The 26,543-nt window shown below is 40.0% G+C and overlaps 1 protein-coding gene across 6 annotated transcripts in view; it reads left to right on the forward strand.

Annotated features, from left to right (window-relative positions):
* The window catches only part of birc6 (baculoviral IAP repeat containing 6), a 232,795-nt gene that overhangs the window by 141,113 nt on the left and 65,139 nt on the right, over positions 1-26,543 (forward strand). For all 6 annotated transcript variants that reach the window (XM_080200712.1, XM_080200715.1, XM_080200714.1 and 3 more), the window contains 7 exons: positions 310-477; positions 1,500-1,673; positions 8,045-8,241; positions 13,958-14,258; positions 14,609-14,826; positions 16,156-16,320; positions 17,265-17,430. In XM_080200712.1, coding sequence (XP_080056838.1) covers positions 310-477; positions 1,500-1,673; positions 8,045-8,241; positions 13,958-14,258; positions 14,609-14,826; positions 16,156-16,320; positions 17,265-17,430 — 1,389 coding nt within the window. The remainder of the gene's footprint in view (positions 1-309; positions 478-1,499; positions 1,674-8,044; positions 8,242-13,957; positions 14,259-14,608; positions 14,827-16,155; positions 16,321-17,264; positions 17,431-26,543) is intronic.

A 26,543-nucleotide genomic window follows, 5' to 3' on the forward strand; every position in this document is an offset into this window, starting at 1 on the left:
AGAATGAGACTTCCTTAAATGGCTCTGTTAAAAGGCATTGTCAAAGCTGATCAGATTGCAATTTGGCCATTGCAGCAATTTTTAAAAGTCCTATATGGAAGATAGATATACAAACCTTGTGCTGCTTCTGACTGCCCATAAATATAAACTCAGCATCTCAGTAACTTTGAAAGTTTTCAGTAAACTAAGCTTCACTAATGCCATCCCCTCAGCAGATGGTGGAGTTCATTCTTGTGCTTTAAAACTAAGTAAAGGGATGTTATTTTTGAGTGTTTGTCACTGGGCTTACATTGTGTCATGCTTTACCAGGGCTGAAGTCCCAGTCAAAGAGAGCTCTTTCATCTACACCCCCAAGGCCACCATCAAGAAGAGGGAGAGTGATGACTGACAAGTTGGCAACTGCTTCCTCATCTACAGAATCTGCTAACAAAACAATTAGTGTCCCTGTGTTCCATCTGTACCACAAACTTTTACCAGGTGAGTAAATTAGAGGATTAATACACCTGTTACCATGCTGTAAATTACAACCTCCACTCAAAAGTTTTTATCACAAGCTGATTACAGGCAATGAAGGAAAATTTGCCCATCTTCATAGTTTGCCTATCCAGGGTCGGGGGTGAAAAAATGATTTTCTCTTCCATATCTCAGCAGAGCTGGTGCCCAATGGGGAAGTTCTAGGACATTGGCTGTTAGGCTTATTCACAGTTTCAAAGGCATGTCAGGCTATTGCTTGACCAATCAGTGGAACAGCTGTCACAGCTTTGACACTAGATGTTAGGTGGATTTTGCAGGCTCAATTGGGTGCCTCTATCATTTCCTGCTTCCTTGTTCATGTTGCAACCAGGCAGTTGTCTAATTTAATTATGGTTATTTGGAACTGAGCTATGTCACTTTGGAAGGCAATTAAGTGTCGTTGGAGTCACAAATAGACTATGTCAGGACGACAATTTCCACCCCTAAAGGATATCTATGAACCAGTTAGGTTTTTTCACTCCTCGACAGTTGCTTGGTCATTTTTAACCAATGCCAGCTTTTTAATTTCCTAGATGCTTTCAAAAACTTTTCAAGTTTCGCATTCCTATGGTTGGATTTGAGGGGTTTTTTCTGGGCCCTTGTCCAGGCCCCTGAATTATCCAGTGGCATAATTGCTGCTACTGCACCAGTTTAGCTTGGCATCAAATCATTGCATTTGAGTCACTCACCAGGTTTTGGGCATATAATCTGAGCTAATATTTTAGTGCAGAACTTGAGAGCTGCAATATCTGAAATGTCATCATTTAAATAAGTTAGTAAACAGAGTCTGTGTGCCTGTTCAGATGTTTATTTTCTTTGTTTTACTCTGCTGATAGGTTAGTAAGTGTATTATATATTAATTTGGCACAAGCTAATGTGATTTTCTGATGTACAAATTTGAAAGTACATTATGTCCTTTTAAATGTTGATCATCATTTACTAATTGTTAAGATGTCTCAAAATAACTATCTGATGTTGTTTCCTAGGTCAACCGCTGCCAGCAGAGGTGACACTTGCCCAGCTGTTGACTCTCTTGTACGACCGCAAACTCCCCCAAGGCTATCGGTCAATTGATTTGACTGTCAAACTTGGCTCTAAAGTCATCTGTGACCAAAGATTGTCAAAAACTGATTCATTTAAACGTCTTCGCACAGACAAAGGTATGATTCTGTTTCCTAATCACCCACATGCACATTCATGCATAGTCTTTGCACAGCAATAAAGTCTCCTCTTCCCTTTGCTGCCCACATTAGTAAGTCTGTGTCAGCCCAAATGCTGGCAGACTGTCAGATTTGGAGAGGGACTTTTCTCTCCTGAAATACATTTGCAGGAGAATCTAGGAAGATTTTTACTGCACTGTCATTCCAGCAGAACTTAGCAGAGAACCTCAGAAATCTGAGCCAGTGAAGTGCAGAGGTTGGGGCTTATTGAGGCTACAGAGGGAATACTATTGAGCCAAATTTTTAATTCTTGTAATCCAAAAGCTAATGGGCTGGAAGTTTCTGGAAGTAAGGTTTCTGAGGAAGGGTTGAGCATGTTGGGCTGGCAGCCACTGGAGTTTTGAAGAACGAGAGGTGACCTTATTGAAGCATATGAGATTCTGAGGAGATTTGATGGGGTGGATCGTCAAAGGTTGATTCCCGTCGTGGACAAGTTTAAAACTAGGGACATGGTTTAAAAATTAGGAATCTTCCATTTAAGGCTGAGATGAAGAGATTTTTTTCCTTGAGTGTTATTCTGTGGAATTCTGTTCCCAGAGAATAGTGGATGCTGGCTCATTAAATATATTCATGGTTGGGTGAGACAGAATTTTGATCAACAAGATTTGCGGGGAGAGTTGGGCCACAGTCAGATTAACCGTGATCTTATTGAATGGCCAAGCAGGCTCGTGGGGCTGAATGGCCTACTCCTAACCCCTGTGTTCTATGACCTGTTGCCACCTCCGTCTTGAAAAATAAGCTCAAGATGGTTAACATTCCACAGATAGTATTCATGGAAACCTGCCCCACAGCTGTCCGTCTCTGGTCTGCAAATTAACATTGCATTTGCAGCGAGTGCAGGATCCAACCGTTGCCATTTCTGAAATAGATTTTAAAACTACTGCCCATTTCTTAAATAGTTAGTTACATTAATTAACAATTGACATGTAATTTTTTTCTTTTTAAAACTTTGAACTGTAAAAAAATTCAGTCAAGTTTGTTATTAAGTACGAATACCAAAGAACAAATATTCTGAATGATAACTTGAAAGACTTAACTAGGTGGGACTTTTGCATTCCAATAGAGAAGGTTAAAGGAGAATCTAGTAAGATTTTCACATTTATGAAACTTTATGAAACGTTTCAAGTGGTTGTCAAATCCACAAAAGAGGGAGACATAAAGCTAGAATGATCACTTAAATTAGACTTAAGTGACTACTGAGGCAGCATTATAACAGTTTAAGAAGAAAGAGAAGAATGTGAGATGATATACAGCACGGTGGCACAGTGGTTAGCACTGCTGCCTCAAAGTGCCAGGGACCCGGGTTTGTTTCCCGCCTTGGGTCACAGTCTGTAGAGTTTGCACATTCTCCCTTTGCCTGCATGGGTTTCCTGTGGATGCTCTGGTTTCCCCTCTCAGTCCAAAGGTGTGCTGGTTAGGGTGATTGGTGATGCTAAATTGCCTCTTGGTGTCCTGGGATGCGTAGGTTAGAAGGATTAGCAGGGTAAATAAATGGGGTTGTGGGGACTGTTACCGGTGCATACTCGATGGTCTGAACGGCCTCCTTCTGCACTGTAGGGATTCTATTCTATGATCCTATGATATACAGAAAGGGTAGGGAAATTAGGTTGGAGTAGGGTAATGATCTCTGATCTGGCGTTGGCATGGTCACGGTGGGTACGTTGGTTTTCTTCAGATCTATAATACGGCATTTGGCATATAAGGCATTTGTGTAGATTTTCAATTAAGTTTGGATCAGTAAAACCATGGCAATAATGTAGATCTGGCTTAACTTCTTTACTGTTCACTTAAATAAAACTAACCAGTCTTTTTATGCATTTATATTAATATCTCTGTGCAGTTGGCTAGTTTTACTTGTGCATGGAGTTTGGGCAACTGATGTATGGTTGTTTTATGTGATTTCACAGTTTAAAAAATTTGATGTCTCAAGAATTTGTGGAAAGGTTTCGTCACTTTAATAGTACTGCTGTTTATTGGGAAAAAATCTAAACTAGTTCTAATTGGAGAATGGCTCACACCACATTTGTGTCACATTGAACAAAACTGTGTTCTCCGTTCCACACAGTTGAGACTGGAACTTGGGATTCTTGCCCTCCCCTCACATTCCCTTCCCAATTCTGTTCGCTGCCCCTTAAAGATACAGTTAATATCCCAACATCATCAGCCACCCAAATGAATTGACAGTATTTTCTGCAGCTGGAAGAAGAGGCTTTGCGCATTTTACAGACATCCTTAAATTTTGTTCCTTTCTGTACATGATGCACCATTTTATCTATGGGGCATAGCCAGGCACAATTTATTAGCTCTGTGAATTTAGATTTTTTTCCTCTCTTCCCACTTTTTCCTCACCTTCTACTTCCTCTGTCATTCATTATCTCCCTCACCCGTTGTTAACACCTGCTTGACTTTCTGTAGCAGTTTCATTACATATCTGATTGTACTGATGGCACAGCTGTTTCCAAAGTAGTTCCTTGATCTTTGCATCCTTTCTAGCTTAACCTTTATTGCAAGAGATTGGGCGTAGGAGTGAAGATGTCTCACTGCAATTATATAAAGCTTTGGTGAGATCTTAACTGAACTATTATTGTGTGCAGTTGGGAGCACGACAAAAGTTCACTAATACCTGGGATGGCAGGATTGTTGTGTGAGGAATGATCCCATAGTCTGTGCCTTTATTCTCTGATGTTTGGAAGAATAAGGTGATCTCATTCAAACAACAGAATTCTTACAGGACTTGACAGGGTAGATGAAGGAGGGATGTCTCCCCTGGCTGGGGTGTCTCAATGATGTGGGGATGTTGTAAGCACAGTAAGAAGTCTCACAACACCAGATTAAAGACCAACAAGTTTATTTGGTAGCACGAGCTTTCGGCGTGTCGCTCACCTGAAGGAGTGACATCCCAAAAGCTTGTGCTACTAAATAAACCTGTTGGACTTTAACCTAGTGTTGTGAGACTTCTTACTGGGGTGTCTCAACCCAGGGGATACAGTTTCAGAATAAGGGGCAGATCATTGAGGACTGAGTTGAGGAGGAATTTCTTTACTCAGAGTATTGAATCTGTGGAATTCTCTGACCCGGAGGCTGAGGAGGTTCAGTCATGAACATGTACAAGAGTGAGATTGATAGGTTTCTGCATATTGCAAACCGTAAGGATAAAGGGGGATAGTGCAGGAAACGGGTGTTGAAGTAGAAGATCAGTCATGATCTCATTGAATGGTAGGAGCAGGCTGAATGGCCTGTTCCTCCTATTTCTTATGTTCTTATCTCCAAAGTGCAGTGCATAATTTGCTCTGCCATAGCATTCCCATCTGTTTCTGCAATCTTTCGCTCCTTGTTCCCCCCCCTCAGTCCCACATTATTTGGTCTCACCCAAGCAGCTAAGTACAGTGATTGAGGAGAAGTCTCTCATATTGTGTGTGGATTAATTTTTTTCTTTTAATGAAAGTCCATGAAGCCAACTATTCAAAGACTGTGCACTGGTTATGCAGTGTATATAAATGGCACATTTCCTGTTTTCCTTCACATCCTGTGCAATAACATTTGTATATTTAGAAAGTGCATCACTCAAAATTAGCCTTTTTATGCATTCTCTGTTTCCTGTACCGTAGAAAACAGGAACCAAAACAAATTCAGCAGGGAAAGTTCTCAATAGTTTACTTAGATCCCGGACAAAGAAATGACAACTGACTTATTCAGGATACTCCAAGGTGACTGTCTGACTTGGAATTATATTAGAGAATACTGGTAGAGAGCCAAACTGGAACCAGAATGTGCAAGTTTTCACAGCAGAGGTGTTCGTTCTTCGTATTTATTGAATCCAAATTGTGGAGTTTGTATTAATTTCAAGGTATAACTTATGCACCACAATGTATAATAAATCCTATCTGGTATGCTGGCAGCGCCTTACCTAAGGGCTGGGGACAGATAAGAAAGTGTGCAGTGGTTATTGGTGCTTATTAGAGATTTTGTGCAAGCAACTTACTGCCATTTCTGAAATGGCAGTATCTGGAATCTGACAGGTGGGTCTGTCAACAAAATAATGATATGCTCATCCCTGACCATGTTCAGGATATAATGAAGAAACACAGTCCACAAAGGTTGGTGAAGTCCTCTCCTGTCTCTTGTGTGTCTCCACATATTTTCTGCTAATTGGACAATAAGGTCTGCTGGAGAAATCCAAGAATAAGCTTCATGTGATCCAGGGTTGCACAAACCTATCTATAAAATTTGATGCTGAAGGGAAACTCACTGCCTCATTAGCAAATAGGCCATCTCTCCTGCAATTCTTTCTTTCAGAACAATTAGCCTATCCCAAACTGCTGTAAATCCTGTTCAATACGTTGAAGCATTGAATCCCTAGAATGCATAAGAATGTCATTTGGCCAATTTGCACCCACTCAACCCCTATCGCTGTAACCCCACATATATACTCCACTAATCCCCCTAACCTACACATCTTGGGACACTATGGTAACATTAAATTGCCCCAATCAACCTAACCCACACACCTTTGGACTGTGGGAGGGAACTGGAGTACCAGGAGGAAACCCACGCAGACAGTTACGAGCTCCCCATCCACAAAAATCCTTATCTATAAATCCAGTTATGACATTCACAATTTTCTCCAGCATTGTACCTTGCAATTTCCTATTCCAAAAGCAATTTCTGTGGCACCTCCAGCGTTTTGTGCAATCCCCTGTTCCTTTATCATTACCTTTGGTGGAAGTTTTCAGCCTGCTTGTCCTGCTTCCTCCACTGACGATTAGTGATGATTCTCTCTCTCTCTCTCTCTCTCTCTCTCCTCTCACTCTCTCACTCTCTCTCTCACACACATATATCCCCACCACTCCTATTCTCTCCCTTTTCTTGCTTATGGTTGATTGACTCGCTCCTTTTCAAAATACTTAAATAAAAGCAAATCTGTGCTGGTGTGAGAAGATGCTTGTGCATTTCCCTGTAATGTGTTCATTCAGTCAATTTTTTTGATGTGAAGAATCAAATTAGTGCTTTGAGCAAATATTTGGCCGAATTAAATGAAAATTTTACATGAGATGGACAATATTAATGACTTTCCCAGCTCAAAGAACAGCACAGCTTAGAAGATTTCCAAGGATGCTGGCAGAAATACATTAAAAGGATTGGCAGGCTGTGCCTCTTTTCTCTGTGGTGGTGGGAGGGGGCGTAATAATAGAGGTCTTTAAAATCATGAAGGGTTTTCATTTGGTGGGTAGAGAGAATGTTTTTTTCTTGAGTAACTGGAGGCCATTATTAAAAGACAATCACCAAAAAACCGAATAGAGAATTGGGTAAAGAAGCTTCCCCCCGCAAGAGTGGTGTGAATGTGGAATTCACTATAGAATCCCTACAGTGCAGGAGGCCATTCAGCCCACCGAGTCTGCACCAACCATAATCCCAACCAGGCCCTATTCCCGTAACCCCACATATTTATCCTGCTAGTCCCCCTGACACTAAGGGACAACTTAGTATGGCCAATCAACCTAAGCCACATGTCTTTGGACTGTGGGAACATCAGAGGAAACCCACGCAGACATTAGGAGAATGTGTAAGCGCCACATAGATAGTGACCGGAAGCTGGAAATGAACCCAGGTCCCTGGCATTGTGAGGCAGCAGCACTAACCACTGCCACTGTGCCACCCTATCACAGGGAGTTGCTGAAGTGAAAAGTATCTGAGGGAGAGGGGAATAGAGGTTTATGATAGATGAAAGTAAGATGGCAGAAGGCTCAAGTGGAGCTAAGTGCTGGCATGGAACGGTTGGACTGAATAACTTGTTTCTGTGCTATAAATCATACATAACTGTGAAATAGATTTAGCTGTTCCAAGCTCAAATACATATGCAAAACTTCACTGTATAACTTAAAATCTCAACATAGTTGAAACCTGGTTTTCTTGAATTGATCTTGAATTTTAAATTGCTTCTTTGCATTCTTTTAATGAGTGGAATCTATCTGATTCTTACTGCGGAACTGTCAGGATAATAAAAACTAGATTTAAAACTCAGCTTTGCAATCAAACTTCAGCCTACAAGCAGTTATAATGTTATTGGGAATATTGCAATATAGCCTCAGACTTTTGATCAAGTTTTTGGACTCCTAATTGCATTTTAAACGTATTTCTATAATAGTTGCTCAGTTATATGATTTCTTTATAACCTTTGCTAGTACAAGTTTGTAAATGTTCCCTTATCTAGCTCTTAGTGGATCGATTCAATACAGTACCTTGCTTTGGCAGTATTGCTTCATATTTTTTCATGTTTTAGAAGGCTAATTTATATCCACTATTTTGTGCAGAGCTTGGGGATGGCCTGACCAGCTGTCCTGAAGATGAAGTGTTGCAACCAAGTGATGACTGCATAGATAGTGCCCTGGATGAGTCTTTGTTGGAAACTAACCCTATTCAGTCTCCACTTCAAGTGTTTGCTGGCATGGGTGGGCTAGCACTCATAGCAGAAAGGCTGCCAATGTTGTATCCTGATGTTATCCAGCAAGTAAGTGATATTTTTGCTGATTATGTTCTGAAATCATTCTTCTGACATTTAAGGCGCTTGAGACTCCACAATGCTCCGGTAAACACTGGATGCATTTGGAATCTTCAGTTTATGGCAACTTCTCCCAATCTTGGTGAAAATTTGCCCTTTTTCCCAGTTTAAGGAAGACATGCTGACATGTAACACTGCTTCAGTTATGACGCTAAAGAGTGCAGAACCTATAAAATTCTTGATGTTTGTTGAGCTGCTGAGGGTCGGCAGTTGAGTACTCCTGTGAGGCAACAAAGAGAAATAAAATTGTCCTCGTGCAGTTTGCAGTGTTGCTGAAAGATTTGGGAATTGGTTGCAGCCTCTGAGCTGCAGGGGAGAGTCCTGACAGTGGCAGCTGATGAGTGACACAGCAGGCACTTAAGATGTAAAATAGAAAATACAAATTGTTAATATGATGAACCCCAGATGAGAGCTGTTTTGTTAACTTTCTGTACATACTGGTACTTCCAGCACACAAGAATACAGAGTTTGACATGGTTAAGCATTTCCATTGAAATTGCTGCACTTCCATTGTCTAGCACTGGATCCAATCAGTATTGGAATTATAGTTGAACTATAGCTTTTAAAAAACGCTTTTTTGGGAATTTGCTTGAATCTGCTCTTTCTGGCTCACATTTGCAGTTTATTAATCCCAGTTTATTTGAAGAATTTAGCAACTGTACTCCCGTTTTATGTTTTCCTGATGTGTGATGAAGCTCAGCACCTTTTGCTACTTTGATCTGACAAAGCTTTACTAAAACTGTCCTGACTGTAGCATTTTGCCACTTGATTCGGTTTTGCTTCTGCTTGGTGAAGCAGAGCTAATATTTTCAAGCTTGGGTTCTATTTCAACGTTTATTAAAAGTTTTTGCATCATTTGAATTATGCTGTGATGAAAGAATCTTCTTAAAATGAGTAAATACTTTTGAGACAAGATGTAGAGTAATCAGATGGCAAGTGGCTGAATTAACAATTAAACATGAATCTTCTAAATAATGGAGCTTTCGACATCAAAGATAGATATCCCATTGATGTTGGTGCAAAAGCTCCTGAATTCTATAATAATGTGACCCAACAATAGGATTTTGCAAGTTTGATTTATTGTTGTCACATATATTAGTATATAGTGAAAAGTATTGTTTCTTGCGTGCTACACAGACAAAGCATACCATACTTACAAGTAGAGGCGGGTACAATTTTATCTTTTAAAAAGCATTTAGACAGTTACATAGAAAGATGGGTGTAGAGGGATATGGGCCAAATGCAGGCAATTGGGACTAGCTTTGGGGTTTAAAAAAAAAAGGATGGCATGGACAAGTAGGGCTGAAGGTCCTGTTTCCGTGCTGTAAACCTCTCTGACAAAGAGGAGGAAAGGAGAAGTCCAGAATGTAGTGTTACAGTAATAGGCATGGTGCAGAGAAAGATCAACTTAATGTGAAGCAGATCCATTCAAAAGGCTGATGGCAGCAGGGAAGAAGCTGTTCTTGACCTCAGACTTTTTTGTAGCTTTGTCCCAATGGAAGAAGCTGGAAGAGTGTCTGGGCTGCATGAGGCAGTTCTTAATTATGCTCTTAACAAATTGTTCATCTGAACGTTTGATTTAAATCTACGTTCCCAGTCAAATAGAATGCATAAAGCTCCTAATTGCCTGAACACATTGTATCTGGAGGGGAATACCAGTTGAACCTCCCTGAGAAATGAACAAAAGAAGCTTTGCCTGTTTGGATCTCTAATGGTGACAATTATTAAGCCAATTTCATAACTGAATTCACTATTATTTAAATATTTGAAATTGGTTATATGACAAAGTTAATGATGGGAAGGCAAAATTCTTTCAAGGCTGATATTCAGCTGCAGCTATACTTTCGGTTGATAAATGTAGTCCATTTATTCATTTTTATGAGCAAGATGTAACTATGGTGTTCTTGCAGCTTTTACAGTGAAACTCTTGTTGAGACTTGAATGAACAGATATGGGGCAAATAGTGGAAAGCCAAAGGTGTTTATAAATTATGTAATGGATGATTAACTTTGGGGAATAATGTTTTAACAATTTATGTAATGTATTGATTTAAAAAAAAACAAACGGTACTGTGTACATTGAAACACCAAGCTAAGTATCTGTCAGGCAGGGAGGAAGTGGTCAAGTGAGGGAACAGTGGTTACTAAAGAAGTTGAATTGCTTGTGAAGAGGAAGAAGGAAACTTATGTCAAGACGTGAAGGCTCAGTTAGGGCACTTGAGAGTTACAAGTTAGCCAGGAGGACCTAAAGAGAAAGCTAAGAAGAGCCAGGAGGGGACATGAGAAGTCCCCTCCTGGATCAAGGAAAACCCTAAAGCTTTCTATAGATCAGGAATAAAAGAATGACTGGGGTACGATTGGGGCCAGTCAAGGACAGTAGTGGGAAGTTGTGCGTGGAGTTCGAAGAGGTAGGAGAGGTGCTGAATGAGTATTTTTCGTCAGTATTCACACAGGAAAAAGACAATGTTGTTGAGGAGAATAATGAGTTACAGGCTATTAGACTAAACAGGATTGAGGTTCACAAGGAAAAGGTGTTATCAATTCTGGAAAGTATGAAAATAGAGAAGTCCCCTGGGCCGAATGGGATTTATCCTAGGATTCTCTGGGAGGCTAGGGAGGAGATTGCAGAGCCTTGGGCTTTGATCTTTAGGTTGTCATTGTCTACAGGACTAGTGCCAGAGGACTGGAGGATAGCAAATGTTGTGCCCTTGTTCAAGAAGGGAAGTAGAGATAACCCTGGTAATTATAGACCAGTGAGCCTTACTTCTGTTGTGGGCGAAGTTTTCAAAAGGATTAGAAGAGATAGGGTTTATAATCATCTAGAAAGGAATAATTTGATTAGGATAGTCAACACGGTTTTGAGTAGGGTAGGTTGTGCTTCACAAACCTTGAGTTCTTTGAGAAGGTGACCAGAGAGGTGGATGAGGGTAAAGCAGTTGATGTGGTGTCTGTGGATTTCAGTAAAGCATTTGATAAGGTTTCCCACTTAAGCTATTGCAAAAGATACAGAGACATGGGATTGAGGGTGATTTAGCGGTTTAGATCGGAAGTTGGTTGGCTGTAAGAAGACAGAGGGTGGTGGTTGATAGGAAACGTTCATCCTGGAGTTCAGTTACTAGTGGTGTACCGCAAGGATCTGTTTTGGGGCCACTGCTGTTTCTCATTTTTATAAATGACCTGGATGAGGGCATAGAAGGATGGGTTAGTAAATTTGCGGATGACACTAAAGGCGGTGGAGTTGTGGACAGTGCGAAAGGGTGTTGCAGGTTACAGAGGGATATAGATAAGCTGCCGAGCTGGGCTGAGAGGTGGCAAATGGAGTTTAATGTGGAAAAATGTAAAGTGATTCGCTTTGGAAGGAATGCAGAGTACTGGGCTAATGGTAAGTTACTTGGTAGTGTGGATGAGCAGAGAGATCTTGGTGTCCATGTACATAGATGAAAGTTGGCATCCAGGTTGATAGGGTTGTTAAGAAAGCGTACGGTGTGTTAGCTTTTATTGGTAAAGGGATTGAGTTTTGGAGCCATGAGGTCATTTTGCAGCTGTACAAAACTCTGGTGTGGCTGCACTTGGAATATTGCATACAGTTCTGGTCACCACATTTTAGGAAGGATGTGGAAGCATTGGAAAGGATGCAGAGGAGATTTACCAGGATGTTGCCTGGTATGGTGGGAAGATCTTATGAGAAGAGGCTGAGGGACTTGAAGCTGTTTTCGTTAGAGAAAAGAAAGTTAAGAGATGACTTAATAGAGGCATATAAGATGATCAGAGGATTAAATAAGTTGGACAGTGAGAGCCTTTTTCCTTGGATGGAGATGGTGAGCACAAGGGGACATAGCTTTAAATTGAGGGGTAATAGATATAGGACAGATGTCAGAGGTACTTTCTTTTCTCAGTAGTAAGGGCATGGAGTGCTGTGCCTGTAACAGTAGTGAACTCGCCAACATTGAGGGCATTTAAATGGTCACTGGATAAACACTTGGATGATATTGGAATAGTGTAGGTTAGATGGGCTTTAGATTAGTTTCACAGGTTGGCACAATATGGAGGGCAGAAGGGCCTGTACTGCGCTGTAATGTTCTATAAGTATCATATTGGAGATTTTGTCATTCTAATGCTATTTTATGATTCCATTTTCAATCCAGCTTAGGAATCTTTTGCCTCTGTTCATCTCTCTGAAAGAAGCAGGCTAAAGTTTATGAACTTGCGTTCAAGCCCACATTTTGTGTTAGAAAGAAGAGATGCAACATCAAATATTACCAGGACAGATATTATAGGATGAGAGATCAAATTATAGCTGGTTGCTTGCTCTTTCTGTCTCTATTTTCATCCTTAAAATTAGAATCTCATAATAGTACTGAAACAAAATAAATATTGTTGTGATTTTCAGACAGATTCACAAAAATAAAATTGTGTACTTGGACCCTTCTTGAATAATGTGACTTTTCTGCAGCCTTGTAATTTTCAGTGAATATAATTTCAATGTTATATTTGTCAGCATTGATTTCGCAATTCTAAGTGTTGAGTGGAGTAATTTTAATTGGATCCAGATGGTATCTGCAAAATAATGAAGCTTTACTGCCCTCATCAGTGCATGAACCCCTCAATGTAAATTAATTCCTTCAGTCATCCACATAGTCTTCAAAATTATATGACTGTTAAAGCAATTCTGTGCATTATATGATTACCAACATTGAAGAAAACCATTTTAATGGTCTCTTGTAGCTCTACCTTTTAGATATCTGTTCTACAGATAGTGAAACTATTCACCATCAATTTTGTCTTTCTCTTACAAACTGCAGGCTTTTAAACCTGAGCTTTGATTCATCTAATTACAACATCACTGACTTCAAGTTCCATGATTTTAGAGATCTGTTTTATTGGGTCTTCCCTATTTCTCCCACCTGCCAAAGCAGCTTCACTGTAACGGTGATGCACTATCCATACCCAGATGGTTTTGCTTTTGCCACTTTGTTTCAGATCCCTTATTTGACCTACTCTGATTCCAATGACGACAGACTCTAGAGAGTTTCTTTTGCTACTCATCTCTGCAACTTTAATTTGGCAGTGTTCATAGATTCTTTCATCCTTGCCTGTTGTCAAGCTGTTGTGTGTGTTGAAATATTATTGACTTTATTAGCTGTACTCTTAACTATTGTACCATGTTTGCAGTTCCTAATTGAGCTGTGCTGCACAGCCAACACCACCAAGCTCTGACTTTGCTGTTTGTTCAAGGACAACTTGGGCCATTGAAATCTTATTCTGAACCTAGAATGACTCATCCATTGTTGCTTAAGTGCATTACAAGCTAAAGAACTGCAGTTCTGAAAGATTGTGTAAGGTAGCATCTGGCCTGCTTAGTTTTTAATGAAAGACTTTAATATTGTAATACTGGTGAGTTGTTTCTAGCCAATTTAATAGAAACTAGAAATGACACAAACAAAATCTTCAAAAACCTTGTGTATGATTTGATAAGTTTAAAAATGAATAATGTTAAGAGTTAGTATAGATTAGCTAGCTGATTGACGATTATTAGCTGGAATCTAATTTGTAAGATCTTGCTGACCCAGAGCCTGGAATCAAGGGATACCATAAGAGTTTACAATTCAGCAGATGAGTGCTACATATTTTTGATGTAAATATTTGATTTCTCTTTGTGCATTTAGGTCAGTGCCCCTGTGGTAACCTCTACTTCACAAGAGAAGCCGAAGGATAACGAACAGTTTGAATGGGTTACCATAGAACAATCTGGTGAATTAGTCTACGAGGCTCCCGAAACTATATCTGCAGAACCACCACCAATCAAATCAACTGTCCCTGCAATGTCTCCCATCCCAGCACATTCTCTTGCAGCTTTTGGACTCTTCCTTCGTTTACCAGGATATGCAGAAGTACTCCTCAAAGAACGGAAGCATGCCCAGTGCTTGTTAAGATTGGTGCTCGGCGTAACTGATGATGGTGAAGGCAGTATGTATGACTTGAGGTTCACATTCATTGTTACCCACAATGAATGAAATACAAGTTTTGTTTAACTTGCTCTTGATCATTCGTGCAATCTTACAGATTCATAATACATGTAGTCATTAGTACGTTTAGAGAATTGCTGTTGTAATCATAATTTGTAAGTGTCTTTATGAAAACATTTGTGTTTGAATAGCTTTTTGACTAAATTAAACTCTCTGGTATCATGTCCTTGTGCCCTGTATATATTGATGTTGGTGACAAATTGTACAATATAAAAGGAATTCTCATTTAATTTTTGTTGGACTTAAATCAGTATAGCAAAGTTTTAAATCTTGCTCACTTTCTCTCTTCAGGTCACATCCTACAGTCTCCCTCAGCAAATGTTCTTCCTACCCTTCCATTCCATGTTTTGTGCACTTTATTCAGTACCACACCATTGACTACTGATGATGGTGTTCTCCTTCGACGGATGGCTTTGGAGATTGGAGCAATTCATCTTATACTGGCTTGCCTTTCTGCACTAAGCCACCATGCCCCAAGAGTACCCAATGCAGGTGCCAACCAGACAGAGGTGAGCTCAGCTTATGGTTAAGCTAATATAAAGCAGTGAACACAATGATTTTATAAACAAAGTCTGTCGAGAGTTCATGCCTAAATCTCATAATTGAACAGCATCCATATAACCATGGTATGTGGACGTCATGGCAAGACCAGCATTTATTGCCCTTGTGAAAGTGGCCAATGACCTCCCTTCTTGAACTGCTGCTGTCAGATTGTTGTTACACTTACTGTGTTAGAACATAAGTACAGAAGAAATAGGAACAGGAGTAGACTATCCAGGCTGCTCTGCCATTCATTATGATCATGACTGTCCTTGGACTTTAACTCCATTTCCCTGCCTGCTCAAACCTCTTGATACTGAGAGATCAAAAATCTGCCTATCCTAGTCTTCGGTGTATTCGTTAAAGGACCATCCATATCCCTCTGGAGTAGAGAATTCTCAAGATTCACATTCTTGAGTGAAATAGTTTCCCCTCAAAGATCCACAGAAAAGCTATAGTGCCGAAAGAGGCTATTTAGCCCATCATGGGGGAAAAACAGCTAGCTGCTAATTTTAGGCCCACTTTCACGCACCTGGTCAGTAGCCTCACAGGTTGTAGCATCTTTGACTTCAATAATCAGCCTCTTATCCTGAGACTACCTTTGTTTCAGATTCTCTGACTCAGGAAACAATCTCTATCATGTCCCTTCAGAATCTTGAATATTTCAATGTGATCACCTCTCAATTCTTCTAATCTGCAGTGAAATAGACCTAGTTTATCCAGTTTCTCATCATGGGACAACCCCTCATCCCAGGAAGCATTTGAGTGGACCTTCCCTGTATTACCTGCAGTGCAATCCAATATCCTTCCTTTGGAGAAATGAAATAATTTTGAAATGCAGCGACTGTTGGATTGGTTACTCATTGTGTTCTGCCTTTAGGTTACACCTTGGTATTATACATGTATTAGTTTTCACCCAGGAAATTTGTGTATCAGATCAATGTTGATTGTGTATATTCTTAATTGCATAGGAAGTGAAGATAAATGGGCAGTTTATATTTAAAACAGGCATTTTGGCAACTGCTAACCATAACATTGGACTGATAAGTAGACTGAACAAATTTGGATCCAATTCTGAGAAAGAAGTTGTATTGAATCAGGGAGGTGAGATGGGAGGAACATGTTGGGAACAGGATTAGACGTGTGTCTGTTAACAGATGTACCTGAATATGACTTCAGCTGGCATGCTAATGTATGTATACTGTATATGTACAAATGTTTGTATCTGTTTAGACTCCAACTGCAATTTAAGTTAGCAACACATGTAAATTTTTCACTTTTTTTCCTTTATAAAACAGCCACAGGTTTCCAGTGCGCACACAAACTCTTCCACTGAAGACCAGCAGTTATATTGGGCCAAGGGTACAGGCTTTGGAACGGGTTCTACGGCATCAGGTTGGGATGTGGAGCAGGCTCTAACTAAGCAGAGACTGGAGGAGGAGCATGTGACGTGTCTTCTGCAGGTAAGTGGTGACTGATGTTGTTCTGCAGTGTTGAATATTGAAACTCGCTTTCTGTCTTTAGAAATACATTTTTTTATCCAATGTTACCTCCTATCCTTGTTGGTCCTCCTTGAATAAATAGCCTTCAGTTTGGCTTCTTGAAGAAAAGTGCAAACTCATACATTTCTGATGCATAACTGGTTCTCCCATCCATCTCCAGATCTTGTCCACATTATGGTCCATTGGATTGTACTCTCTTCTGCCAAAAATAGCCTATTATGAAAGGGTTCTCCTGCAGGTCAAAGATTGCATTTTGTTTTTACTGTCACCACCTCCTTAAACCTCTACTTCTCCTGCACCTCTAGCAAGCAGCAGAAGACTTCTGGACTTGTCTCCACAACAAAAATCATGGGGTTACTTTTCAAGTTTGCCATCTAACTGGCGACCTGGTTTTACATTTTTAGCCTTGATTATTATGAATGATTCCTCCTCCTCCTCCTCCGCCACCTATCAGACCAGCTCCAGCTGTGTTACTATGTTTCCATCAGTCCCGTTGACTCAGAATTGCCTGTCCTGTCCGTCATAATGTTGATGAATTGTAACTTGCTTCAGCTGAGCATTCAGAAGAGTGGAATCATCATTTGTTGGCATTTGTCCCCCAGCTGCTGCTTTCCTCCTTGACCACATTATCATAACCTCTGTATCCTAATGGCCCATTGTAATACTAACAGCAGTCAGTTTGAAGGTCATTGGGTTTCCTTTTGCCTGGCTATATGTTGGTTGGCTCAAATGCTTTTAGGTTTGAATGGTAACATTCAAAAATTGAGAAGAATACCAAGAAATATTCTCTAACACATTCTAGCAGTCATTGATTTTTTGAGGGCTAGGAGAAAACAAAAGATGAAAATCTATTCTTCACTTTCAAATTTAATTTTTTTTGTTCTGTTTATCTGCTATATTTTTAGGTCCTTGCCAGTTACATAAACCCTGGGGGAAGCACCTTATCTGGAGATGGACAGCTTGGTGAAAGTAGAGGACACAACAATAATGCCCTTCCCTCTGTACTTGTGGAGCTACTTAGCCAATCCTGTCTTATTCCTGCCATGTCATCCTATTTGAGGAATGACTCAGGTAAGTAGAATTAATAAAATGTTGTCTTGAGTGTTATCTCTGAAGAATCAAATGGACTCAGTGTTAAATTAACTCTGTTTTGTCTCCACAGATGCTGCCTGACCCACTGAGTTTTTCCAGCATTTTCTGTGCTGTATTAAATGTGGGTTTGGTTACTCTTGAAAGCGTTTTGGACATTAATATGGCATTTTGAATGTAGAGATCATGGATTTTTATGTAAAACTTTTAATGCCATAAGACTATTGATGCAATTTGCCATATTATGATTGGATGGATAGTTTTTGTGCTTTGTAACCTCAGAGCAATAATAGGAATAAATTGTGTCTGTGCTTTGTTAATTACTGTTCTGGTGCAAACATATGAATGCTTAGATCCTGGAAGAATTTTCAGGTTTAAAATTAACCTAAATATCTTGTTAAAACATTTGAGTGACAATGTAGCATCTTACATGTGTAATAAGTAGTTGAAGCAGGTGGTGCAGTCCTTTGTGTGGCAAACTGCTGACACAGCCGGATGCATACTAAATGAGAGTGGCCACGTCTTTGTGTGTTCTGTGTCACAATTCGTTAGAGACTAACACTAAATATCATTTTTATAACTTAGTTTTGCTATGCATTAAGCCTTCTCTTAAACTTGGATCTTAAGGGTGACAGATGATAATTAAACAAGGAACTTGCTGTTTATTTGCTGAGTTGCAAATAGAATTTGCAGTTGTGCAAGTGAATGAGTTTATATGGAGCAGTGATTGAAGTTGGGTCCCTGTAGCAGGCTGATGATGGTAGCCTGAGGCTATAGGTATATCCTCCATTGCTGATATAATGCCAACTTAATTTTTACAGAATTTAAGGAAGGAACACTCAGTTGTACTGGCTGATGACGGCATATTTGAGGAGATTTAAAAATGTATTTTTACAATTTAACCTTCCAGCTGCCACATCCAATCTTTCTTTGCACCTCTTTATTTCCTTTTACATGTACAAATGCATGCAATAGACACCACAGAAGCAAGCCATTCAGCCCAACCAATCCATGCTGGTGTTTATGCTCCATTTGAACCTCCTTCCATATTTCCTCATCTAAATCGATCATCATAATCCTCTATTCCATTTTCTTTAACATACTTGTTGAGTTTTCCCTTATGTACACCTGTAATATCTGCTTTAACAACTCCGTGGTAGTAAGTTCCACATTCTTATCACTCTTTGGGTAAAGGCATGCTTCTGAATTCCTTATTGGATTTCTTGGTGACCATTGTATATTGATCAATTCTAAAAGTTTATTTTATTATTGTCACAAGTAGGCTTGCATTAATACTGTATTAATGTAGTTACTGTAAAAATCCCCTAGTTACCACATTCCAGCACCCGTTTGGATTTACTGAGGGAGAATTTATCGTGGCCAGTGCACCTAACCAGCATGTCTTTCAGACCTGGGGGGAGGGGGGTGTCCCACACAGACACAGGGAGAATGTGCAGACTTTGATCTAAGCGAGGAATCAAACCCAGGTCCCTGGTGGCGTGAGGCAGCAGTGCTAACCACTATGCCACCATACTGCCCCTCTAGCATGTTCACCCCCATTGGTGGAAAATATTCTCGCCATATCCATTCCAAAGTTATGAAGTGTTGTGGTAAAGACCTCAATTAGGTCATCCCTTGGCCTTTTCTTTCCAAGAGAATAAAGACTTGGTCTGTCAATTATTTCCTGAAATATATACCCCTGAATTCTGGTTGTACCTGATTTGGCATTGAATTCACTAACAATTCATGCTCCTACGCAGTCCTCCTTTTGTTTATTTCTCAATCCTTTAATCGCAATTATCAAGGGAAAAGCACTGTCCTGTTCTCTCTGTCACAAGCTCAAGCTTCTACCAACTTTTGAATGAAAAGTTTTTCAAATCTGAACATGCACCAGCAAGTCGAACCAACTAGACACACTCCTGTGTCAGTGCCATTTTAATACGATGAAGTGATGTTACATTGTATTCTTAAGTCAATTTTGGTTCCAAACTAGCTCTGCACCGAAAAACTGCAGCATGCGACGGTGCAGAGGGACCTCGGGGTCCTTGTGCATGAGTCGCAAAAGCCCAGCCTGCAGGTGCAGCAGGTGGTCAGGAAGGCGAATGGGATGCTGGCCTTCATAGCGAGGGGGATTGAATATAAAAGTAGGGAGGTCTTGCTGCAATTGTACAGGGCACTGGTGAGGCTGCAGCTGGAGTACTGTGCGCAGTTTTGGTCGCCGCACTTACGCAAGGATATTTTGGCCTTGGAGGGAGTGCAGAGGAGGTTTACTAGGCTGATGCCGGAGTTGAGGGGGTTGAACTATGAGGAGAGGCTGAATAAACTAGGCTTGTACTCGTTAGAGTTTAGAAGAATGAGGGGAGATCTCATTGAGACGTATAAGATGATGAATGGGATGGATAGGATAGAGGTGGAGAGGCTCTTCCCGCTCAGAAAGGACAGTAGGACTAGAGGGCACAGCCTCAAGATAAAGGGGGGGTGGTTTAGAATGGAGCTGAGGAGGAACTTCTTCACTCAAAGGGTGGTGAATCTCTGGAATTCTCTGCCCATTGAAGTGGTGGAGGCTGCCTCGCTAAATATATTTAAGATGCAGGTTGATAGGCAAGGGAATTAAGGGTTATGGGGAGAGGGCGGGAAAGTGGAACTGAGCCACGACAGATCAGCCATGATCTTATTGAATGGCGGGGCAGGCTCGAAGGGCTAGATGGCCTACTCCTGCTCCTATTTCTTATGTTCTTATGTTTTAGTAGACAGAATTACAAATTCTGAAGAGGTGCCAAATATCTAACAGAAATTGTATTTTATAACTGTTATGTAGTTAGCATCATTATATCCTATAAGCTCTATTGATGTAGGAACCCTGTTTTTGAGTTATGAAATTGACATAACTTTGAAATTTTGAAATTCTCAAAGGCATGTTAGAAATGAATTATGACTAGCATGTTGGGCTTGAGAATTGACGAGCTTGAGAACAGAAATTTAGGTTAATCTGTGTTCACTTCTGTATGGCAATTGTAGCAAATGCTTCCACCTTGTATTTTGTACACTGTTGCGATGGGCTGCTCCATTGTTGAGGATGGGATATTTGTGTTTGGTATGGACATTGTCCTGTGTTATAACTTTACCAGGTTGACACCTCATTTTCAGATTTGTCTGGTGTGCCCTCCTGCACTCTTTGTTGAACCAGGATTGATCCACTGGTTTGTTGATAATGGTAGAATGAGGAAATGTCAGGCCATGAAGTTACTGATTGTGGTTAAGTACAATTCTGCAGTTGCTGGTGGCCCACAGTGTCCCATGGTCGCCCAGTCTTGAATTGCTCGATGTGTTTGAAATCTGTCCTATTTAGTATGGTAGTGCCACAGCACAATGGAGAGTACCTTCAATGTGAAGACAGAATTGGTCTGCACAAGAACTGTGTGGTGGTTAGTCCTACTGTTACTGTAGATGCATCCGCAGCAGGCCAGTTGATGAGAATGAGGTCATGTATGTTTTTCCCTCTTCTTGGTTCCTTCACCACCTGATGCAATGTAGCAGCAATATTCTTTAGGACTTGACCAGATTGGAGACAGCTGATTTTAGGAGAGTTCATATACCATAGGAATACTTTTGAAGCATTATTGCATCCTCTTTCAACTTTATGCCACAAACTCATATTCAACAGTTCTACTGAGAAAAATAACTCCATCTTTTCTGAACAGCTCAGGTGACTTCTTTTGACATGTGGAAAGTGATGTGGTGGGGGGAGCTTTGCAACTTGGCATTGCAGTGATTCTGTTAGTCACTGCATGCACAAATGTACATATTGGAGCTAATCCATATATTAAATTGTAGACTGAATAAATGGGCAGAAATGGAGCAATATATTTTGAGAAAAATCTTCTAAACTTAGATGAACATTCAGTGAGGTCAAACAGGAGTGGTTGGAGAGAGCTGAGCACCAAACTCGAATGATGGATTCATGCCAATTTGTAGAATACTCTGAGAGCAGCCAGTTGAGTTTTGCCAGAAAGTAGACAGTTTAAGGTCTGGTTGGACTGCAGCAGCATGGAGGTCAAGCCTAATCCAGTAACATTGGAGATCATGGTATACCTAGCCCAGGAGACCGTGGCCCAGCTAGTATACCTAGCCTTTTTAGGTGAAACAGGATGTGGCTGCAAAAACAGGAGATCCATTTAATAATAGTGAGCCTGACAGTTCTTGTCTTTTTTTATGAATTTCCTGAAATGAAATATGTTACTCAGTTATATCTGCCTCTTTTCAGTTCCTTCCAATCTACCAAGTAGACGTATTCGGCCATTTACAACTATTTATGTATTTAGTTTTTATGCTGTAAAACTCCCAACTTTGTTCTTATGAAAAGTGATGCCTTGGAATACACTTCTGGGCAGCAGTGTCATAAAATCATAGAGGTTTGCAACATGGAACCAGGTCCTTTGACCCAACTTGTCCATGCCACCCCTTTTTTAACACCTAACCTAATTTGGCCCATATCCCTCTTTACCCATGTAACTGTCTAAACGCTTTTTAAAAGACAAAATTGAACCCGCCTCTGCTACTGCCTCTGGCAGCTTGTTCCAGATACTCTCCATCCTTTGTGTGAAAAAATTGCCCCTCTGGACCCTTTTGTATCTCTCCCCTCTCACCTTAAACCTATGCCCTCTAGTTTTAGACTCCCCTATCTTTGGAAAAAGATATTGACCAACCAGCTGGTTTATGCATCTCATTATTTTATAGATCTCTATAAGATTACCTCTAAGCCTCCTATGCTCCAGAGGGAAAAGTCCTGTTATACCCAGCCTCTCCTTGTAACTCAAGCTATCAAGTCCCAGAAAAAACCCAGTAAATCTTTTCTGCACTCTTTTAGTTTAATAATATCCAGTGCTGTTGACTAAGTTTATGTAATCACTTATGTAATTGCTGTAAATAGATGGAAATGGTGAATGAGTCATGTTAGTAAATATGCAGGTTGATTGAGCTTCAGTCCAAATAGCTTTTTGCACTTTGTGGGCAACAGCACCAAAGAGGAGGTCTTGCATTTGTGTAGGTGCAAACTCTTCAACGATATTCAGTTATTATGGTGAACGATTCCATTTAGCCTACCTTAGTTCAACTTTATGACCTTTTAAAGTTTCTTGTTGCAACATCTAATTAGTTCTGGAAAATGACTAGTATTCTTACCTCCATTCTAATTAGTATGTCTGGTTACTTAGTCTCATTATTCTTTGAACTTTATATTTAAATGTTGTAATCCTAGCTCATTCATATCCTTGTACCTTCACTTAGTTTTTTATTTCTTTTAGTTCCTTTATTATCTTCTAAATTTCTCTCAGCTGCTCCAAACTAGTTTCAATTCCTCTCTCAAGATATTCTTAACCCTTGTCCCGTATGCTTTAAGATGTGCGTGTGTAAGGTTTCCAGAAACATCTAACATGCAAGTTATTCTCTGGATTCCACTATCCCACTATAGTCAATGGCCCTAAAGGTTGCTTAAAGCCAAATGCAGTTAACAACACTTGCTCCAGTTCAGGCCAGGCTTGACTGCAGCCTTTTCAGTCCACTATCTTGTACCTGTTCACTTGATGCAAAGAACAGCACATCAGCCAAATTAAATATAATTGGAGCTTCTTATTCTTCATAGGAACTTTTAGATCTTCACCTAGTTCCATATCGAGCTTTGAGCCAAAAGTTATTATAAAACATCTATCAGTATAGTTCCCCCCACCTTCAAATTTTAAATTACTCAATCTCTGAAGATATAGTAGACCTTCCTTTTAAGTATTGGGTTTGTCAGCTGGTATTGGGTTTGACAGCTGTTTTTTTTTTTGCACATACATTCATTTATGCTTTAATTCACTCCTCAGTGGTGTAATGTCACAATCCTGATAGTAGAAAATCCAATTCTGGGTACAATTACAAATTTAATCAAGTCATTTGTTGTTAATAAGCTCTATGTGCTACAAGAGTCTTGAAACACATTTGCAGAGACAATCTATTGATGGACACTGTAAATAGCTGTGTTGCACAAGGTACTAAAGAAGCATGTATATAATGAAACTGGTATCTTAACAACGCTTGCCTTGTTGAGTCCATTTGTCATGAAGGCGAACAAACTAACTAGGTTAAAAATATCAGTTGAAAGTAATATAACTTGTTAATGTATCAAGATCAAATCCTGGAACTGGATTTTCAGAACATGAGTAGGTTTTTTTTCTTTATTTTTGAATGAGCATTAGATTTGAACTTTCCTTTTATTTTACATTTTAAAAACCTTGATTAAAATCTGTTTACAAATGAGGGATGGATGATGGGAGTGTTTTGTTTTTATTTGCTTCTTGCTGTTAGAAAGTTAGTTGATTGAAGAAACTTTTTTGTTCCCTTTTGAGCAGAAGTCAACTGCACAGCCCCTTGCACCTGCTCCACCTTTTAATAAGTTTGTGACTGACCTTTGACCTCATCTCCACTTTCCTTCCCAATCTCAATGTTCCTAATCATCTTATCTCATCATTGAAGCAACCAGTCAGTATTACACTGCAAAGCCTCCTTTGAGTCATTTAGGTTTCAGTACGATCACTATCCATTTTTCTGAACTCGAGAGGCCCATTCTACTCAGCTTCTTGTCATGGAAAAACCCTTCAGTCCTAGAATCAACTTAGTGAGCCCTGTGTACATTGCTGTCATTAGAAACAGTTCAGAGAAAGCTCACTGACTGGGATGAGGCACGGAGCGGCAGTTACGAGGAAAGGTTAGACAGGCTGGGCCTTTGAGCTCAGAAAATGAGAGGTTGATTTTATTGAAACATGTAAGATTCTGAAGAGGACTTGACAGAGTGGATGAAGAAAGGATGTTGCCCTTTGTAGAAGGGATTACAACTGGGGTATACAAATTAAAAATAAGGGACCTTCTGTTAAAGCTGGAGATGAGAATTTTTTTCTCCTGAGAATCATGAATCTTTGGAACACTGTCCCCTCTGTGCAGGCAGGGCCATTGAATATTTTTGCAGCAGAGGTAGGTAGATTCTTGGCTGACAAGGGAGTCAGAGGTTACTAGGAGTTGGCGGGAATGTGGAGTTGAGGCCAGACTCAAATCAGTCATGGTCTCATTGAATGGCAGAGCGGGGCCAACTGGCCTACTCCTAATTTGTATGTTGTATTTTCATAAGGCAAGCCAGGTTTGCCTGCTGTTTTCTGATTCTGAAACTCACCCATATGTGAACAGCCACATACCATGTTTGCGATCCGAGAGGATCTAATTATTCAGCACAAGTCTATGTGCCTTCTCTTAAACGTGAGGCGCTAAAGGACTGCTGAAGATGTGAAATTGTTTAGAAGTCATAATTAATGACATTCTGGTTGTGGGACGATTTGATAGTAATGAAAGGTCTGTACAATTAATCACAAAACACTGTTGGTGGAATTTGTCAGGGAAACCACAGCACAGCGCAGTCTATCCACTGGTGAAAGTGTATTGACTGGTGCCACCAGTGATGTTGGACAATGGCTGCCAAGTCGTTGGAGGCATAGGCTGAAGGCACTCATTGGGTTTTGATGACTCCAGAGGGAGCAGCTCTTCATTGTTTTTATGAATCTGCTACTGAGGTCAGCACTGACATGAGCAGCTATGACGCTAATGTACCACTGTTTAACTAGAATGCTGTACTGCCAGGTTCCTTACCATGTTGGTCTTTTGAGCATTACTAATGTCTGATGCTTAATAATTATTTCATACGCTGGGTATTTCTGTCAACCTATGGATGAGTTTGAAAAATGGGACACGGCTAAACTTTCAGCGCAATGGAAATTAGTTACCTTTGCATACAATTTTGCAACTGAAGGCTTTGGCACTTTGTAGAAGAGTGATTAGATTTATGTGGCATTTCAGTATTTATGTAATTCCATTAAATTCAATGCATGTCATTATGGTGTACTGGGGAAATATTGACCATATTTCATCTGTAGTTCAGGGGTGCATTAATTGCTGAAAAACTAATCTGGGTGAGATGTGATGTTAATGGCATTTGTAATTGATCTGCTATAGTCAGTGAAATTTTTCTGCATGTTATCCTTGTGCCTTATTTATTTCTTCTTTGAAAATATCTGTAATTGTGGCAACTCTTGCAACACATATTATTTCAATCCATTTTAATGTAGGTGCTTCTGATTTAGCTTCTATATCCTTGTAATATAATGAATAGTGCAAAGTGTAGTAATGATTGAGTGTTTTTAGCTTCCAAAAATTTGTTTTTTCCCCAGCTAGTGTTCTTATTGGCATGCTTTGGGGAGAGATTTAGATCACATCAATTAGATTGGTTTATGGTTTTGATTTTTCCTCACTCCAAATACTGTCCAAATAACTAAGAATTGAGCCAAAACAAGTCTAGCTAGTGTAGAGCAGCAACTGTCAAAGCCAATTGAATGTTTCATTCTACCTTCTAGTTTTGTAGCAGTTTCATAAAAACGGAAAATGCTGGAAAAACTCAGCAGACCTGGCAGCATCTGTGAAGAGAGAAACAGCATTAGCATTAGCATTTCAATATGAATCCAGGCTGCGTTCGAGTATTGTGCCCCTTTCTGGTTACCAAAATGCAAAGGAGTCACTCAAATATTTGAGGCATTGCAAAGGAAGAACTATGGAAATGGCTCCCTAGTTCTAAGTATTAGAATTATGAGGATAATAGCAGAAACTTGAGATTTTTGGTCTGGGCAAAGAACGCCTGAGAGTCAGTTTTTGGACCTGGAAATGAAAAAAGTGAAACTGGAAAGCTTCTTACATAATTAAAGCAGGATGAGGAGACATAGATTCAAACTAATGAAAGAAACTTATGCCTGGAAGTATTTCTGTATCACAAAGCAGGTCAATGTATGGTGTAGACTGCTGGGAAGAGTAGTAGGGGTGAATAACCAGGAATCACTAGAGAAACAATTGATTGCAATTTGGGGATTTAATGTCTTTCTGAATGGATTAACTAAGATGGAGCTCAATGGCCACCTTCATTTATAGCTTTCTTGTGACCTTAAGACCTATTTCAGTTTCACTTCTGCCAAGCAGAACAGCGAGCAGCTACATAAAAGCCGGATATTTGGGGAAATTTTTTA

Source organism: Carcharhinus amblyrhynchos, chromosome 12, assembly GCF_965287045.1.
Source record: "Carcharhinus amblyrhynchos chromosome 12, sCarAmb.v2.hapA, whole genome shotgun sequence".
Taxonomy (NCBI): Eukaryota; Metazoa; Chordata; class Chondrichthyes; order Carcharhiniformes; family Carcharhinidae; genus Carcharhinus; species Carcharhinus amblyrhynchos.